This window comes from Halichoeres trimaculatus, unplaced genomic scaffold, assembly GCF_033239565.1.
Source record: "Halichoeres trimaculatus isolate MK-OKI-2021-1 unplaced genomic scaffold, fHalTri1.1 fHalTri1_scaffold_23, whole genome shotgun sequence".
In the NCBI taxonomy this organism is placed as follows: domain Eukaryota; kingdom Metazoa; phylum Chordata; class Actinopteri; order Labriformes; family Labridae; genus Halichoeres; species Halichoeres trimaculatus.
Window position 1 is genome coordinate 12,895,300 of NW_027437201.1, and position 17,600 is coordinate 12,912,899.

Genomic DNA, 17,600 nt, shown 5'->3' on the forward strand with positions numbered 1-17,600 from the left:
GTGTCATGTAATTTCACCGTTTTGATCGTGGTATTATGTTTTTGCAATGAGGTTCATTAAAAACAGCAGAAAATCAGATTTTTGCTGTTTTAGAATCTCTTTTGTCAATCTGGCCTGTTATTCTCAACCAGTTCATGGGTCGTGCTTGTCACTTGCCTCCTCAGCTTGTGTCTTAAATTCAGTCTTCTCCAAATCTTCTGATATCGCCACACCTTCATCTGGTTGCTACCGTGATAATAATGAATTATGTTTATACTGTCAGGGCTGCTTGATGTGCACAGTTGGTGTTTCTTCAATAGATTTAACACTGTCAGTAGAGGGCGTAATGTGGAAGTTAACAGTAGGACTTTGAGAATCTTAGCATGTTGTTTGTATGTAATGCTAAGGATAAGTGGACCATCCACTCTCTTTTAGTGTTTTTTTTTCTTAATTTTACAAAAAAAGGACAGGGACACTTACAGAAACATCAGGTAGTAACATCTTGGAGAGATTTGACCCTCAGCCATCAGAGGTACGTGTGGAAAAGGTGGAGGTACCACAACATCTCAACACAGGAATACTGTAGTCCATGGTCCCTGCTTATAACAAATTAGTCTGATTGCTATGCAGGGATTGGATGTTGAACAGGAAGGGGGCGGGGTTTGGTCAGTTACTCTAGTTGCCGACTGGAGGAAACTCGTTCTCGTCATCCAGACACACAGGGCCCTCTGCAAACTCGTGCTCTGGGATGATCTCTCCTTTCTGGGCTCCTCCTTCCTCAGAGTAACCTGGGAAGAAAAACAAAGAGCAAGTGAAGGTTATGGGGGGCACATGATGATAACAATCAACCCATGGGCCCAGCTCCTTCTGGACAGGGCACGAGAGTTTCAATCAGCTCAGGCTAGAGTCACAAAACTTACTCTTTAGGTGTTTTGGTGTGCTGCCATCGTAGCTAATTAACATTTCTGGTTCATTAAATGTTTTTTCTTCATTTTTCTAGAATAGTTCCCTTATCATTCAAACCCATGCTACTGGCTACACTGTCAGATGTTTAAAATCTTATAAGATGCACAAAATTTGTGAAACCTCACACATGATGATAGGGAAAGACAAAAAATCCTCTGAGCGTATGAAAAATCTGGCCTTTGTTTGCTTTCATAAGAAGGAGGATAATCAGGCTCCAAATCAACCAAACATTTCCTGATTTAAGCACAGTACGCAGCACATCCTTGGTTTAAATTTACATTTGACATTAAATGAATTTAATGAGTTATGATATGGAAGAATTATTAAGAGTACTGTACCCAACAGAGTGGTGGAGGAAGGAGGGGTGGATGGGAGAGCCACAGTTGCCGCGTATGATTGGCTAGCTGGTTGAGGAGGGGCTTCTTCCTGTTTCTCCTCCTCGTTCTCTTCCACCTGCTCCTCGCCAAATTCAAACAACCTGTAAGAAAAGAGCAGAGAGAGGATGGTAAAACCTTATTCACAGCAATAAAAAGAGACCTGACACAACTGAAACAAAGCACGCTGACATTAAACGTAATTGAGCCCTTTATAACACACACCTGTGTTTTTGAACCAGGACACACTCGCCGCCATCCTGTGGATCCACATTGTAAATGTAGAGAAACCCGTCCGAGGACGCCACCAGCAGCCGAGGGAGCTTCTGAATCCTGAAAAATCAAAAGATAAAAAATGAATCTTTGCAGAACTGCCTGAAACACATGCTTCTCTTGTCCTTCACTTTCTCTCTCTTACGTAGCCAGGGCACAGATGTTCTTCAGGCCAAACATGTTGAGCCGTACTGTGGCAAAGGCTCTGTCCTGATGCATCATGTCTGACACCTGGGCAGGCAGGTAGGTGCTGGCTGCTGTGAACATTTTTCCCACATATGCTGACCATGTGGGAGACTCCTCCTCTTGACTGATAAGAAAATATATAGAATGTTAAACCAAAATAGGCAGTGGAGATGAATGGGTTATTTTCTGATTGTGTGAATAACACAAAGTGACTGGATTTGATGAAATTACTGCAACAACGCTGGATTGTTTTACATCATAAAAACAGCAGAGGGAGCTGTATTGTCCCCTCCTGAACTGTGCGAGGGTTAGAAAGGGACAGCACGCAAATCACTTCCTATTAATAATCCTTCACTGCAAATTGCTCTGAACAAAAACAAACACAAGAGAAATGTATGTAGATAAAATCTTCAGATGAAAACATTCACTGCAGATCGAGAGCTCTCACTGTGAGAAATTATCTTTTGTACTGAGTCCTAAGATCTGTAATGTAGGTCACTGCTGCTATTTCTTAACTTTAATGTGTCACGAATATTTAGACCTTGTGTGCATCCACTGGAAGTTCATCACAGATTTGAGATCAAAACAACAAATCATTTTAAGAATCAAGAAAAACAAACTGATTGTGTTTTTTAGGTTTACCTGGGACTGTGCTGCTCCAGTTTAAAGATATGAACCGTCTCAGTGTTGCTGGAGGCACACAGGAACTGAGCGTCTGCACTGAAGGACAATGAACTGATGCTAACATATCTGAAACACAAGGGAAGGAGATGGAAAAGGACAAAACAGTCAGTGGGTTAGATTTTAAAGGTATTAAAATAAATGACTGCCAAAGAAACTACTACCAAAAGAAACTACTAAACTGTGTTCTTCCTCACATGAACTCCACTCATGCCTGAGAGAGCACAGAGTGAGCACATGTGGGCAGTAAGTAGACTGTGAGGTGGGCACACTGCAGTAAAAGGTGTATTTGTCCAATCTGACAAAACATCTCTCCACTTTTAATGAGAAGGCACCCTAAAATATGATTTTAAGATATGTGCAAAATCTGAATCTGCTCTACGTGTACACATACTGGAATCTGACCCTGTAAACCTTTCTTGCACTGTACAAACATTAAAGATAAAACACGAAACCAAGGTATACAGAGCTCCATTAAAGCTGTGAGGAGTTTTTATCAAGTTATGAAACTCACAGAAATTAATATTTGTTGTTTCTTTTATGATCCATGGAATCAAACAAGACCATCAGCACAAAAATCATCACTTCCTGTTTGGAAAGTTAGCAACCTTCATTGAAGGGTAGGTATTAGTTGGTGATTAACTTAATGCTGCCACAACTAATTTCCATAGTTTAGACTTTTTATGTAAGATACATCAGGATTAAATCAATGACCTAATAACCACTGGCTAACTGAGAGGTCATTTGGATCGAACACCTTTTTGTCACGTCCATTTTTTTAAACAGACGATCACTGTGAATAATTTTGTCTTCAGTCTGATCACTTACCTTTTCATTCCTCTGCGGAATTCAAACAGTTTCTGTCCTTCAGGGATGCTGAAGACTCTAATAACAGTGCCCTGATGAGGAGAAAGTGGTTAGACAGATGCCGATAAGGATAAAAACAGAAAAAAAGATGGGAAACAGAAACAAGTTGTCACCTTCTCTGAAGCGCTGGCCAGTTTAGTGCCAGAGGAATTAAAGGTGAGGGCTGCCAGGGCACTGTCGTGAGCCTGGATCAGCGTCAGAGTGGTCTGAAGAGCAAAAATGTGCTTCATTATGACAACAGAGGCAGCAGGAATTTCAAGAGATGTTTAACAGGCAGCAGTTTTATTGTGTTGTTAAATTTCACTGCAGCCTCACCAGGTTGTTGGCATCGTAGACGGTGATCTCTCCAATGGTGGCGCTGCCAGGGTACGCCAGGAACGAGTTGCTGTGGTTGATGGAAAGCGCGCAGAGACCTACAAGGCAACACGGAGAAGAATACTTATTGGTATTATCTTTTGACAGATTGTTTTTTTGTTTTATAAGTTTTATAAGTTTTATAAGACAGCTGATACAAGACAAGAAAAATGGGGAGAAGAGAGTGGAGTTGGGTAATGGTGAGGCAGAGTTTTTGTGCACCCACAGTACTGTAACTCTGAAAAATCACACACACAGACCCTAAAAGAATAGAAAAGAGCTTAAGTTTATTTATTTTAAGTCTCTCTTTGTCAGAATAGATTCATGTGTATCAGCCTGATGGTACCTGAGGGGTTAGTCGGTGTGTTGAGCAGGGTCTTGAGTAATTTCATGTCTTTAATGTTGTGAATGTAGATGGACTCCTCCAGGCAGACCACCAGCCGCTGACATGAGATACAAGCCAAGGTGTGAAACATGAAAAACCAGAAGCATCACTTCTGAAGAGCACAGCAAAGGTAAGGTCTGTTTCTTCTTCTTCTCACCTGTCTGTTGAGCCTGACGGAGAGGATGTTGTTGGAGTAGCTGTAGTTACAAATCTCAGTACCTTTCTTAAAGTGGTAGACGTTCATTCGCCGAGGCATGGACAGACTGACCACTACCACAAGACTGCTGGAGAACAGACGCTCCACGATATACACGTCTGGACACTCCACTGAAAGCGACACAAGAGATATCAGCATATGGTGTGCACTTATCTGTGTAATTTGTATATGCAGAGTGTACTCAAAGGCAAGTATGGTATCAGGAGAAACTGCCAGCCAGTCTCAAAACAAAAGAGCTTTTGAGCTCATTTCCTCAAACTGACTGCTTTCTTTTTCCCTGGAAAACTAACATACTCGTTTCATTTCTCTTTGAGCTGCACAGTGGACAGTCTTAGCAGCTGCATGACCACTTTTTCCACACAACATCTTACATTTCCACATGAAAACTTTCAGTCATCCTTCATCAGGGAAGGGCTCCTGCTTTGTCACAAACTGTATGCACATTGTTTATGGACGATATGACTGTGCAAGGGGGGTAGAGTGTCATGTGACATTATGGACTTTCAGATTCCAGTCTTACCTCCCTCATGGATGCAGTCCAGTTTGTCTACAGCAGTTACAGAGAAGAGCCGGTAGCCAGTTTTGGTGCCCACAGACAGGGAGCTGTGATAAAAGCACACAGAGATTAGTGAGCTGGCTTTTAGTTTTAGAAATAACCCCCAAAAACTGTGATTAAAGCTCATTAGAGCTCATTATCTGTATTTACACACACAAAATATCAGTTTTTGTAGCTCTATGACATTTTAGAAAATCTTGTGCTGTTATTACTGAAAATAAATGCAGGTGTTTGATTAGAATTAAACTATTGCTGTTGAAAATAATCATACACGCCCTTACACTTATCCCTTAACACATGAGAAGGGCTTCGTGCAAGTGAAGCTGTGGTGAAGGCTTTGATTATCATTTTCCATCTCAAAAATGTTACATGATCCCTTACTATACTTGCATATTATGTGAGTATACGCTGAGATAACATACACAGAACTGCTGATAACTGAGCAGTCATCCGTCATGCTGTAATTATAGAATGAGGAAGCAGTCACTAGTCATGTCCTTTGTTTACCTCATCTCAGGAGGCAACCATATATGACACGTATTCTTCCAGTTTGCTTTATCTTCTTGAGACAACACACCTTACATTAAAAGCTATCAGCAAACTCGTCTTATCTAATCATGATTAGATAGTATAATAACAAACAGATAGGAAGGCTACAGACGGTTTGGCCACCTGTTTGGTTTTACAATCAAAGCTGCAGGGAATGTTTATGTAGAGGGGCACACCTGTAACTAAACATATAAGGCATTTCTGCAGGATCCCTGTAATCTCTTGACATTTGGCAGTGATCAACTACAGCACAGGTGGTGGTCACATGACCGAGTGGGCAAGTATACAGGGGACCTTGTTCGTAGAGCTGATTTAAGTAAATTTGCTATAACCTCTGACAAAACCACACACCTCCGTACTGTTTGAAGTGTTAACATGAGTTGTTTCTGTACACTGGTGTGAAGGTAAGAAAACAATACTTACACATATAGTTCAGAATCAAAGTATAAAGTGGTGCCCTCATACAGTCAACAGTTTAGTAAAAAAAAGTCTAGTTTAATATGCAACAGGCCTTAAAGATTAACACAGTGGCCTACTTCACTTTAGGCTGGTGGGGACTAATCTGCAATTTTTAATGAGGCAAACAGACGCGTTTTTCAAACAAACAGCTGCTTTGTTCATACTCCTGCTAATAGACAAGATATGAACGGGTGTATTAATGCTACTAAATAATTATGCAACAGTCAGGTGTACGGTGGTGATTGAGTTCATGCTGGGCCCAGCCCGCAAGTCGCTTACGTGGTGTCCTGGTTAAACGAGGCACAGATGAAACCTCGGTGCACTGCGGGGCCGTCCGGTGCTTCTTCGGACTCCATCCGTGCCGTTATATCCCCTCTCCTCTCACCGGCCGAGGTCGGAGGCCTTGGGCTCGGGTCGATCCCCGCCGGAACCCGCTTCCCCTCCTCTGCTCCCCCGACTCCAAGCGCCACGCTCACACTCTGCGGAGTGAGGAATGTCCGGGCAGGGTTAGCTCAAAACGAACACATTACACACGAGGTAAACTATTCTAAACCTGAATTAGTTAGAAGATAATCAACAACACATTCCGAATGAGCCGTTTCACTTTAGTCAGTCGACAGTGTTGTTATCATGTTATTAACTTCCAAAATCCACACAGCAAAACAAAAACAGCTGATGGGTGGATGCGTCACTGTGAGATGCATCACGATTGGCTGACTGCGACATGCCAAAACCTCGATTCCGGCGTCACTATTGGTCGAACTGTATAAACGCTCTAAACAATTGGTTAACATGCTCGTCAATCATGTTACACCCGCCTATTCAGGGAAAAACCCCGACTGATTGGCCAATTATACCTTCAGTCTTATCACGAGGAAATGTTTTGATGTTTTCATTGGATAAAATACGAGTCAAGTTTTAATTGTCTGCAGCAAACGGGGGCACATCAACCACACTGTCCAGGTGTGTAAGCAGAATTGCTCAAGTATTAATTTGCAACGTTTATTTATTTATTTTTATATATATATATAATTTTGATAACAATTGATTTTGTCTGTTATTTTCGTTTTATACTCGCAATGTGACATACACGTGAATGGTGTACAGGCAGATTTTGGTCTTTGGTTAATAAACCAAATGGGATATGATAAATGACACCGCTGTAACACCAGTAAATATTATAATTTTTATTTGTTTTGTTTCACTTTAAATGTGCCCCTCCACAATTTATTGGATTTATTGTGGGCTACCATTTACTCGACTGCCTTTAGCCTATCAACACTTGTTTATCCCTTGGCACATAAATTTTGTGGGCAAATAATTACTTCCAAATCGCATCACAAATTGTTTATCTAATGTAATTCTTCGTCAGAATTAAGTATATTTTGACCAGCTACTATTTCAAAACCCGAAAGCACACTCGTAATGAAAGTATTTCAGACATGGGCTTTATTTTTACTTATTACTTAGAGCCCCAACTTCTGTTGGGTTGAGTAGTAATGGCTTACTTAACGTGATGGAACATTTGGAATGCAGTACCCATAATTAGTCTATATTCTTATTGCCATCTTACCACCTTTGCCCCATTTCTACTTTTTTATATTTATTTTAACTTCTTTATTTACCTGATTTGTTATGACTCTGTTGCTCTTAATTTTGTGTCTTTATTCACCGTCCTTATTTAATTTTGTTTTCGTTTTATTATTATTATTTTTTACTTGTTAAACCATTTCAGTAGACTTATTGCCATTGCTATTTTTAATATTGTAATCTAAGGTTCAAATGTGCTATATAGATAGTTATTTAATTGTTGTATAGATAGTTGATATCATTTTCACACATAATAGTTCATTTCTGTTGATTAATATTTTATACTAACTTCAGCCTTTACGCTCTAGCATTCACAAAACAAACAGTACTTTCTCATACTGAGTACTAGCGTTTTTATTTTACCAAAGCTAGCTTATTTCAGAAATACCCGTGTTCCACAGAGCCCCTGTTCACTGAAGTGAACCAGTCAATGCATCTTTAAATTCATAGTGAGATCCATGTTATCGATGTAAACTTTAATCAGATAACAATCGATTTTTTTGCTCATTTTTTTGAACTATTTCCTTGACGTCACGGCTTCCGTGCGCCCCCTTTAAGGTTGCCAAGGGTTACGGGCTCACATGTCAGAACTGGGAGGATTGACGTCAGCGAAGGCCGTTGATTGGTTCTCAGCCGTATCCGGTGGGGCAGCGGTCCAGGGCTTGGGAAAAAAATCGAAGCGAGGAGGATCTGGTAACGGTACGCCTTGAGAAATATCACCCATCCCGAGTCTCTAACGAAGGGCTCGGCAGGAATTCACTCTTTCTCGTGAGTACTCTTGTTTTTTCGATAAACACATATCATGACCTCTGGTGGGTGAAATTTGTTTCCTCCGTCTCTCGTTTGTTTATGATACAACTCAAGATGGCGTCATTGGAGGAGAGCTTTGCCTTTGCACCGCGCTAGCAAGCTATGCATCGAACTAGAAACAGTCAGGGACACAACGTAGGCCTGATAAGTCAAAGACTAACTTCAAAACGGCCATTTAACACTTCTGCCTGATGTTCAGTTGTCATTCAAGTATAGCGTAGTTTGCGTTTTAGCAACAGTCCGCTTGCTACGAGTCACAAGGCTGCAGCCGTCAGTCGCTTCATGAAGCTTTCCTGACCTAGACGGTATTACAGACAGGGCATTAGCTTTACTCCGTCTAAACGAATCAAAATCATTCACCATTGTGGACCATGAGACGGTTTTTATCATGTATTTTCCAGTATGGCCCGTCATCACTGCTCAGCAAGGTCATTTGTGCATCGCAGTGTTTTCTGTAATTAAATTGACAGCCCGCTTCTCAGTACACAGAGCAGGCGGTGCTGCAGTTTGAACTACATGAAGGAGTTGCCTGATGTTTGGCTGATTTCACCTGCTCAGATTCTTCAAGATAAACCTAAACCATAGACAATTCAGAGGAGTTTTGTCTGATGAAGCTCTGAATTTATACCACTTGGTATGACGTTGGTATCACCTGTCACTTAGTTATTCTTGACTACAATAGAATATAACAAATCTTGATTACCCATTTTCTCAGGCTCCCCATAAGCCCGGCGTGGGCCAGAAACCATTCACTCAATCAATATAACAAACAGGCAGAACAGCAGTGTTACAATCAAAAACAGTTTACGTCATTATATGAAGTGAAGGATGTTTATGGCACTCTGGATGAAGGATTTCCTAAACTCATTTTTTGTAGCCAGAGAGGCAGCGTAGTGTCTCCCCTTAGCCCTTTGGCTCCAACTGGCAGTGCAGAGGACGAAAACTATCTTCTAAGATGCTCTGGGGTTTCCTCCCTGTCCTGTCAGTGAAGAGCCGAGGCTCTGAGAGCATTTCTTGAAAATACTCAGTGTTTTCAGGGAAGGTAAGCTGGCTGTCACGAACTGTGCTGAGATATTTAAAGGTCTCCACAGTTTCTGTAAGTTGGCGATCAAGTAAAACTACCACTTCTGGTGGTGGGTTTCGATAAATGCAAGCCGCCAAGTTTCCTTCATGATCATAGTTAGCTAAATAACTTCAATGCAAGTGTCATCTTTGATAACACAGCAAGTAATCATTCTTTTTTGGTGAAAAATCATCAAAATGCCACTAAAATGATGCACATGCATGACACACTTGCAAGGATAGGAGGGATCTGTCTGTCTGTGTGCTTCCTCAGACGTGAACACTTAATTACTTATCTTCACTGCACATGCTGGGTACATCAGAGCTTCTCAGGCTTTCCTGTTTTAGACCACACTGTGAGATCAAGCTTTCTGAAGAAGCTTATATCACATGATCTAGGATCTGTCAAGCTAGTTTGCTCTGCAGCAGTATAGTGTGTTCAAGTGTTGAAACATCAAACATTTTCATTTGTGTTTTTGGTTTAGTTTCACAGCAGAGTGACTCGCAGGCTTCCTCTTACCAGTCATCTTTAATTAGGTCTTGCCTCGGAAAGTGAAAGGCCTCCATTCAAGCTGGTTCAAAAGTAAATTGTTTTAAGTAAATAAAAGAAGGACATGCCTGCTGTGTGTCCTAGTTTCTCGTCTGTGGTCAGAAATGTGTGATCACATCATATGACCAGTTTTCACTCCTGACACTGAGAAGCACTGAGACTTCTTCTCATTGCCAAACAACACCCCATCTCTCACTGTGGCTCTATTTTTCTCACGTCCTCATGTTTTCTGTCTATCCATTTTTCATCTCAACACACAGACAGACCTTACTCTGTTCAGCTCCATGTCATATTCCCATCATCTGAATTAATTCTTTCCCCTTTTCTCCCCCCGTTACTGTCCACTCTCCGTAGCACCAAGGTCAGAGGTCACAGAGCAGGGGTCGCCGTTTGTCGTCATGGCATCTGGAAGCACGAGCAGCGAGGAGGAGCGGAGCCTGAGGGAGTGTGAGCAGTACGTGCAGAAACACAACATTCAACAGCTGCTGAAGGACTGCATTGTCCAGCTGTGCACCTCCAGGCCGGACCGGCCCATGGCCTTCCTCAGGGAGTACTTCGAGAGGCTGGAGAAGGTTAGTGTTTGTGTGTGAATGTGTGTGTGATATTCTGGTTTTCCTCACTGATCTGTGAACAGAAACTCAATCATTGAGCAGTGAAAGCTTATTAAATGTATTTTTCACACAGGTCTCTTAATATGTCAAGCTGATATTTGCTCTTATTAAATGTTCTAGTTTACTGTTGCTCATTCTATGTTTGATTTCTTATTTTACTAAGCACCCATCAACACTTGGTTACTATAAAATCATGCTGTAAAATTTTCATTAGCTTTTTAAAACTCATTTAAATATTGAGTTAATCCTGCTCATTTATGTTCATTATTTTCTTTTATCAGCGTTTTGTTGCTATCAATTTAATAATCTGCAAAGTGAACTAAAATATATGATACAGGATTAGATTACGTCCAACCATTAGCTGAATTCATGGTAGATATATCCCATTGAAGAGAGGAATCATCAGGACGAAGATACAGCTGGTAAGAAAAAAATGAAACATGAAAAGTTAAAGCTCCTGTATAAAACTTTTGGTTTGTGGACTAAGCAGTACCTTTACAGCCGGTATGCAAATATTCAGAGACTGGCTGATAAGTATTTGTTAAAGTGCAGTATTGTTCCAGAGACTTTCAGAAGATCGCAGAGAGCAGTCTTTCTGGTTCACTTAGACAAAAAAGCTGTTGCAAGGACTCAGAAGTCGGAAGAACATTTGAATTTACTTGCAACAAGCAAACAAACATGCTTTGGAAAACCTGATGATGTTTCAGAGAACCTTAAAATCTTCAGACTTAGTGATGTCAAATGTAAAAATAAAAACATTTATTTATTAAATTAAAGCTTTAAATAATTTAAACTCTGCCTCACCTCTGCTTTGTTTCTCCATTTTTTTAAATGTACCTTTAATTCATAAGATCTTTGTTGTGTGGTTTATTTGTATTTTTTTTTAACCCGTACCTTATGAAGAAGGTCTTAAAAATAATCCTAGATTTAACTTAAATGAACTTAACCTGCACTGAACCTTATTCTTGTTCCCTGACTCCCGCCCTTATTCCAGGAGGAGGCCAAGCAGATCCAGAACCAGCAGAAGGCCAGCAGTTCCCGCTCAGACTCCCGTGATGAGGAGGTCTCTCCCCCCATGAACCCGGTGGTGAAGGGGCGTCGGCGGAGAGGAGCATTCAGCGCTGAAGTTTACACGGAGGAGGATGCAGCCTCTTATGTCAGAAAGGTACTGCATCATCAGAATTTACGTGATCAGTTTTGCTGAACTCCAAAGTCAGCGACTGCATTTTGACACACGTCGCCTGTGTGCCTCTCTCAGGTCATTCCAAAAGATTACAAGACGATGGCAGCTTTGGCCAAAGCCATCGAGAAGAACGTTCTTTTCTCACACCTGGACGACAACGAGAGGAGGTGCCTGTTCTAGATAGGGTGTCTATTTTAGATTTTACACATCAAGTTTTGATGATCATACCAACCACAAATTCTCTTTGTTTTTCAGTGACATATTTGATGCAATGTTCCCAGTCACCTACATTGCAGGAGAAACGGTTATTCTGCAGGGTAAGATCACGTTTTTTATAGAATGAAGTGAAACATTATGGCATTCCTTTGTGTGATGCTAACCATGTTGTTTTCTGCATCCAGGCGATGAAGGGGACAACTTTTACGTTATTGACCAAGGGGAGATGGATGTGAGTTATTGATCATGGATTTATCAAAACAATTTTAATCAACCAATAAGATAATCTGAGGTTAACGCCTTGGTTTCTACCTCGGTTCTCTTTTAGGTATATGTGAACAATGAATGGGTGACCAGCATCGGGGAGGGGGGCAGTTTTGGAGAGCTGGCTCTGATATACGGCACTCCAAGGGCAGCCACAGTCAGAGCTAAGACCAATGTGAAGCTGTGGGGCATTGACAGAGACAGCTACAGGAGAATACTCATGGTAAGGAGTCTGGAGCAAGGTTGTTGTTTGTGACGCTGGGTTTGGAAATGACAGAGTTTAATTTTGCTGTAATTACACTCATAAGAAATATCCCTCTTTTTACAGGGAAGCACTTTGAGAAAGAGGAAGATGTATGAGGAATTCCTCAGGAAAGTTTCCATTCTAGGTGAGTTTATTTTATGAAACCAGTCGTAGCTCAGAAACTAAAAATAGATTAAAAAAGTATCTTGCTTGGTCCTGGGATTAAAAATAACTGTTTAAAAATATCTCTGCTCAGAATAAAGCTGATAGCAGGCACAGCCCTCTCCTAACAAGTTTCTGTCACATCACTGACTTCTCTGCATCCTCTTTGTGTGTTTCAGAGTCTCTTGATAAATGGGAGCGTCTCACGGTTGCAGACGCTTTGGAGCCCGTCCAGTTTGAGGACGGACAGAAGATTGTCGTGCAGGGTGAGCCTGGAGACGAGTTCTTTATCATCTTGGAGGTAAACTATCTGTCTTCCACTCGCATGATTTTGTTAAAGTGATTTACAGAACCAGAACATTACCTGACTTGCTGAGACTTCCTTGTTGTAACTCGTCAGTCTCCATTGTGGGTCTTAATACTCTTACAACTGTTTGTTAATCTTGTTTGTCTGCCCTCTGGTGGTGATACGACGGTATTGTTAGATATTGGAGTTTTTACAAAATTGTTTTTAAAGAAGATATACAATACTGTATCCCGTTCATTTGATCCACAATAAATGTTCCCTTCAGGAATAGCCTCATCTTTATGGTAGTGAGGGATGGTGGTCATGGGAAATGGAGTCCTCAACAGATCAACACATGAAAACTCCTAACTGTGCCTTTAAGACTTAACACTATGTCATAAAAGTAACTAAATGGCAACTTGGGCAGAGAATCAAATATTCCAGTAGCTCAGTATTGAAAATTGATGAATTTTTCATGACAAATTAAGTTTGAATTGACAGAGATCTTTCAGTATGATCAGTTGTTTTAAGAAGATGTGTGTTTGTGTTCTTCAGGGTTCTGCAGCCGTGTTGCAGCGTCGCTCAGAGAACGAGGAGTTTGTGGAAGTGGGGAGGTTAGGACCATCTGACTACTTTGGTAAGAACTGAAGATTTATCACAGCAATGCAGACTTGTTTATTAATTCATTGCTTTGTTAAATTAAGAAAATACCGTTGTTGTTCTTTTGCTAGTAAATTAGCTCCATGTTGTCGCAGAGCAACTGGTTTCAAGGTTTTTTAATGAGCACATTTGTGTGTGCGTGCTTGTGTTTGTGTGTGTGTTCATTTGTTCTCCAGGTGAGATTGCTCTGCTCATGAACCGCCCCCGTGCCGCCACTGTGGTCGCCCGCGGCCCCCTGAAGTGTGTCAAGCTGGACCGGCCTCGCTTCGAGCGCGTCCTGGGTCCCTGTTCAGACATTCTCAAACGTAACATCCAACAGTACAACAGCTTCGTTTCGCTCTCCGTCTGAAGGGGGGCGCCCTCTTTCTCTCTCCCACCTCCCTCCCTCCCACCTTTTAGACCCAGGGTCCACCAATGCAATTTGCTTTCCTCGTCACTTTCTTCTTCTTCTACTTCTACTTGTTCTTCTTCTTCTTTCTGTTGGCTTTTCTCCCTCTTATTTTGTTTCCACACAGAGATTCTTTTTGGTGTTTCAACCCATCACGCTGAGGTGACTTTCAGCCATTCACCAGCGCTTGTACCAGCTGCTGTATGCTACCTTGTAGGCACAGTTACATCACGTTACCTATGTTATATAAATGTATTTGCTGGTTACGCTTTGTTTTTTAGACGTAAACACAGAGCAGGATTGTTAGGAGATCTGGAACATTAGGGTCTCGGACCGATGAGACAGGACAATCAACCTTTTCAGTGGTGTTTTTGGGAGCTTGTTACACACTTGTGTTGTTGATGGAAGTGAAGAGAGGATTGCTTTTCCCCGTTACACAGTTTTTCTATCCGCTTGAGTAGACAAACAGCGTAGAAGCGAAGCTAGACGCTGAAGAGCATCTGTGGTTGTATCAAATTTAGCTTTCAGGTTTCAGCTGTCTGATGGTTGTTTTGGGGTTTTTGGAGTCTTGTTTTGCTTCTTTCCAGAAAGCTCTCAGAACATTTCATTAATTGTGCAGCTACCGGGCTAGTGCCAAATGTTGATTATCATCACATTGCAAGGATGCATAGCCGTGGATAATGCAGCGCGAGCTCTCTTCCCTTTCTGAGGCTCCAAACAGACAGTAGTTGTTTCCCTTATTGTCCTCTAATCTGTAGAACAACCATACAAGAACTGCCTTGACTACTCGAAGGGAAAAAATATTTAAAAAAGAAGTTTAAAAAAAAGTATTAAATGTATTTCAGTATTGAATTTTTTCAGTATAAACCAAATAACTTGGTCACTCTTCTGCTATGGTTTGTAATCAAAAATGTTATCATAGTATAGTTAAAAATGATCACAGTTCTGTTATTGTCATCGACTTAATGATGAGCTTATGGTTTGGAGTGATGGTGATCTTAAATAAAACATGTTTGTCTTTTGTAATCACTTATTTTTCCATAAATTCTATTTTAGGTGTCCAGTGCCACAAAGTCAAAGAAAAAAAGCTTCTTCTTGTCAAACAACAAACAAACCAGTATGTGATCGTATTGTGTAAAAACATCATGGGGTCAAAGGTTTTAAACCAGAAAAGGAGATTGTTTTATGGAATTCACGACATGAGAAGTATTTATGTGTGAAAGCATCACAGCGAGCCGAGTGAAGGGATATTTATTTAAAAACTTGTGTCATTGCTTCTAACCTGGTGAAAAGGTGGCTGTCTTTTCATCAGAGTAGCTTGTGATCTGTTCTCTATGCTTACTTGGCATGATGTTTTAGACATCCACTGATCCGGTATGAATGGAGGCGTGTATTTAAAAGAATAAGAAAAAAAACATGTCCTGCAGCTGCAGGGACTTTGTCAAATATTTGGTTTGTTACTCCCTAGCTTAACTGCTTCACGACTATTTAGATGGCATAAAATGTTACGTCTGTCTTTATTTTCCGTTTTTTAAAGATCTTTACCAAATCACACTTCTGGATTAAAGGCTTAACTCTTCATTCCTGCCTCACTAGCTGTTACCAGAAGCTTTCATGCATCTGTTTTTGTCTCAATCAGAGCACTTTGATGTGCGAAGAATTGAGATGTGTGTTTGTGCGTGCAGGGGATTTGATTTTGTTGCCGATTGCAGGGTAGTCAGGTTAGTGAGAGGAGTTTTTGTGAATGGTGATGAGTGTTATTTTTTCTTTTATGTTTAATTGATCATCTTCATCTGAATCCTCATTCAGTGTGGGGGAATCTTCTTTTGTATTTGGTTACACTTGCAATTGTGTCCATTTACCCTGATTCGTAGAGAATGACAGTTTCTAGCCGAGGGGTTCGCGTCACCCTTCGTCCACTTACAGTTTTCATGTAAATAGCACCATCATCAGTTTTAGTCCAAACTGTTTCTAACCACACTGCAATCGTCCCGGTTTGCCTTAGCTTACCTTACCTGGGCTTTCAGTAGTTGTCAGTCACTCCTGCTAGCCCAAAAACCTTCAGCGAGTTTGTTTAGCTTGCAGCATAGAGAGCTGCAGGTGATCAGAGGACCATTCTTTTTCTATTCTACCCTGTATTCAGTTTGACCTCCTCTATGTGCAAAGATGTTTATCCTTTTGGTATAGATTGTTCCAGATGGCAGTTTAAGCAATAAAAAAGTAAAAATAATACACCTCTGTCTCTGATTTTGTTCATTTCAGTCTTATTCATAACTTTCTTTCTGATCTTTTCATTTCTTTAGTTTAAACAATGTGGATCTAAAATGAAATTAGAACACGTACAGAGAAAAAAAAATAGAAATAATAAATCCATAAGCTCAAATGGTATTTCCTAAGTTGTTTTGGTGCTGTGGGTAGGTGCCAATCCCTGTGGCATCTCCATAAATCGTCACGGCAAATGAAGTATTTTTTTCACCTTTTCTCAGGTAAGTTGTTTTATTTATCTCTGGCTTGATATTAGGAATGTGACATGTTGTCTCTTTCCTGAAGACCTCTCTGGCTCTTAGGAAACTGTCATCAGCCCCAGTCCACTCCTTATCAAGCTCTCTTCAAGGATCTTGAATCCACTTTTCTTTTCAATCTCTCTCAAGGCTGGGGTCTTTTTCCGTGACACTACCCCCCTACAGGCAACTTTATTTTAATCTACTTTGATGCAGCACAAGGAGAAACAGACACCCTTTTCAGGGTTGACCTTCTGCAGCAATGGCCCTCTGTTGATGATCTTCTTTTGGACTACTGTAAAGTCAGGAGCCTGCCTTGTGATTGTGGTTGCATGTCCTGTTTAAGACTGAAAATACACATTGTTGGTACTTTTTGAATACTTGAAGTAAGATCAAGTGTTGAGATTTGTTTATGATTTGCAGGGCGTATGAAATTTCTTTTTCCCTTTTTTAAAATAATTGGAGGTGGATATTTAACTTTATCTACGTTTTTTTTCCAGATGCAGTACAATCTTGTTTAAATAGCTAAAATGTTTCAAAGCAGCTGCAACGTGTCATGCGTCCACAAGGTGGAGATATTTAGCTGCTTTTAGTGATATAAACTTGAGTTCTGGAGTTTATTCCTGCTCCAAATCCCTGGAAGAACATATTTCGAATAGTCCTGCATTTTACAGGTTTGAGATATTTTAATCCGATATTTCCTACATGATTTGTCTAGTTCAGCAGACTATCACTCCTTTTGTCCTAATAAAGAGGATTTATATGACCTTGGATAACTGAGGTCATTGTTCCATTTAGAAACAACAGCAGAAAAAGAAAAAAAATACTTATTTACAAATGAACTCACCCCTTACGAGCTAAGTTTATTTTTCTGTGCAGTGGAGAGGGCTTTTAAAGTTCAGTCTGCCCTTACACTCCCACTCTGTTTATTCCTGTTGCCTGGCTTTCTATGAAGATGAACTGTATAAACCCTGTGGTATGAGGGTATTCACCTCCGGAAGAGAGTGCACACTTTGTGATCTTATCGGCCTCCCTGCTGGCTTTCTTTATTTGGTATAAGCCACAAACTCGAACACCCTTGTAAAAATAGTTGTGATTTTTCCTTTTGGTGAAGACCACATGGAGAAACCATTTAAAGGTCTGATAAGAGACGCAAAGTAAACGACACAGTAATCAGTCGGTTTTATGGGTCACTCCACGTCATCTTGCGTCAGTTAGCTTGGCGCG

General features: G+C 40.8%; 2 protein-coding genes across 2 annotated transcripts; one reads left to right on the forward strand and one right to left on the reverse strand.

Moving 5' to 3' along the window:
* Positions 1 to 628: 628 nt before the first annotated feature.
* Positions 629 to 6,530, reverse strand: LOC141784933 (WD repeat domain phosphoinositide-interacting protein 1-like). Its single transcript, XM_074662910.1, has 12 exons — positions 6,126 to 6,530; positions 4,803 to 4,885; positions 4,223 to 4,392; positions 4,027 to 4,123; positions 3,642 to 3,739; positions 3,440 to 3,532; positions 3,288 to 3,358; positions 2,421 to 2,528; positions 1,738 to 1,902; positions 1,545 to 1,652; positions 1,284 to 1,423; positions 629 to 767 (listed from the first exon to the last, which is right to left on the reverse strand). The coding sequence occupies exons 1-12, from the start codon at positions 6,200 to 6,202 to the stop codon at positions 655 to 657; spliced, it is 1,323 nt and encodes a 440-aa protein (XP_074519011.1). The 5' UTR covers positions 6,203 to 6,530; the 3' UTR covers positions 629 to 654.
* A 1,498-nt stretch (positions 6,531 to 8,028) lies between these two features.
* LOC141784934 (cAMP-dependent protein kinase type I-alpha regulatory subunit) lies at positions 8,029 to 16,104 on the forward strand. Its single transcript, XM_074662911.1, has 11 exons — positions 8,029 to 8,204; positions 10,213 to 10,430; positions 11,464 to 11,634; positions 11,728 to 11,819; positions 11,908 to 11,969; positions 12,054 to 12,100; positions 12,197 to 12,355; positions 12,461 to 12,521; positions 12,718 to 12,839; positions 13,380 to 13,461; positions 13,661 to 16,104. Exons 2-11 carry the CDS (start codon positions 10,257 to 10,259, stop codon positions 13,831 to 13,833), a joined length of 1,143 nt encoding a protein of 380 aa, XP_074519012.1. The 5' UTR covers positions 8,029 to 8,204; positions 10,213 to 10,256; the 3' UTR covers positions 13,834 to 16,104.
* Positions 16,105 to 17,600: the final 1,496 nt, after the last annotated feature.

Excerpts from the sequence above, each read along its gene's own strand:
- LOC141784933 (XM_074662910.1), bottom strand. The coding sequence starts at position 6,202 with ATGGAGTCCGAAGAAGCACCGGACGGCCCCGCAGTGCACCGAGGTTTC. Across the intron at positions 4,393-4,802 it reads GGACTGCATCCATGAGGGAG|TGGAGTGTCCAGACGTGTAT; the intron begins GTAAGACTGGAA and ends TGTCGCTTTCAG. Across the intron at positions 1,653-1,737 it reads AACATCTGTGCCCTGGCTAC|GATTCAGAAGCTCCCTCGGC; the intron begins GTAAGAGAGAGA and ends TTGATTTTTCAG.
- LOC141784934 (XM_074662911.1), top strand. The coding sequence starts at position 10,257 with ATGGCATCTGGAAGCACGAGCAGCGAGGAGGAGCGGAGCCTGAGGGAG. Across the intron at positions 11,820-11,907 it reads CTGGACGACAACGAGAGGAG|TGACATATTTGATGCAATGT; the intron begins GTGCCTGTTCTA and ends TTTGTTTTTCAG. Across the intron at positions 12,522-12,717 it reads CAGGAAAGTTTCCATTCTAG|AGTCTCTTGATAAATGGGAG; the intron begins GTGAGTTTATTT and ends TGTGTGTTTCAG.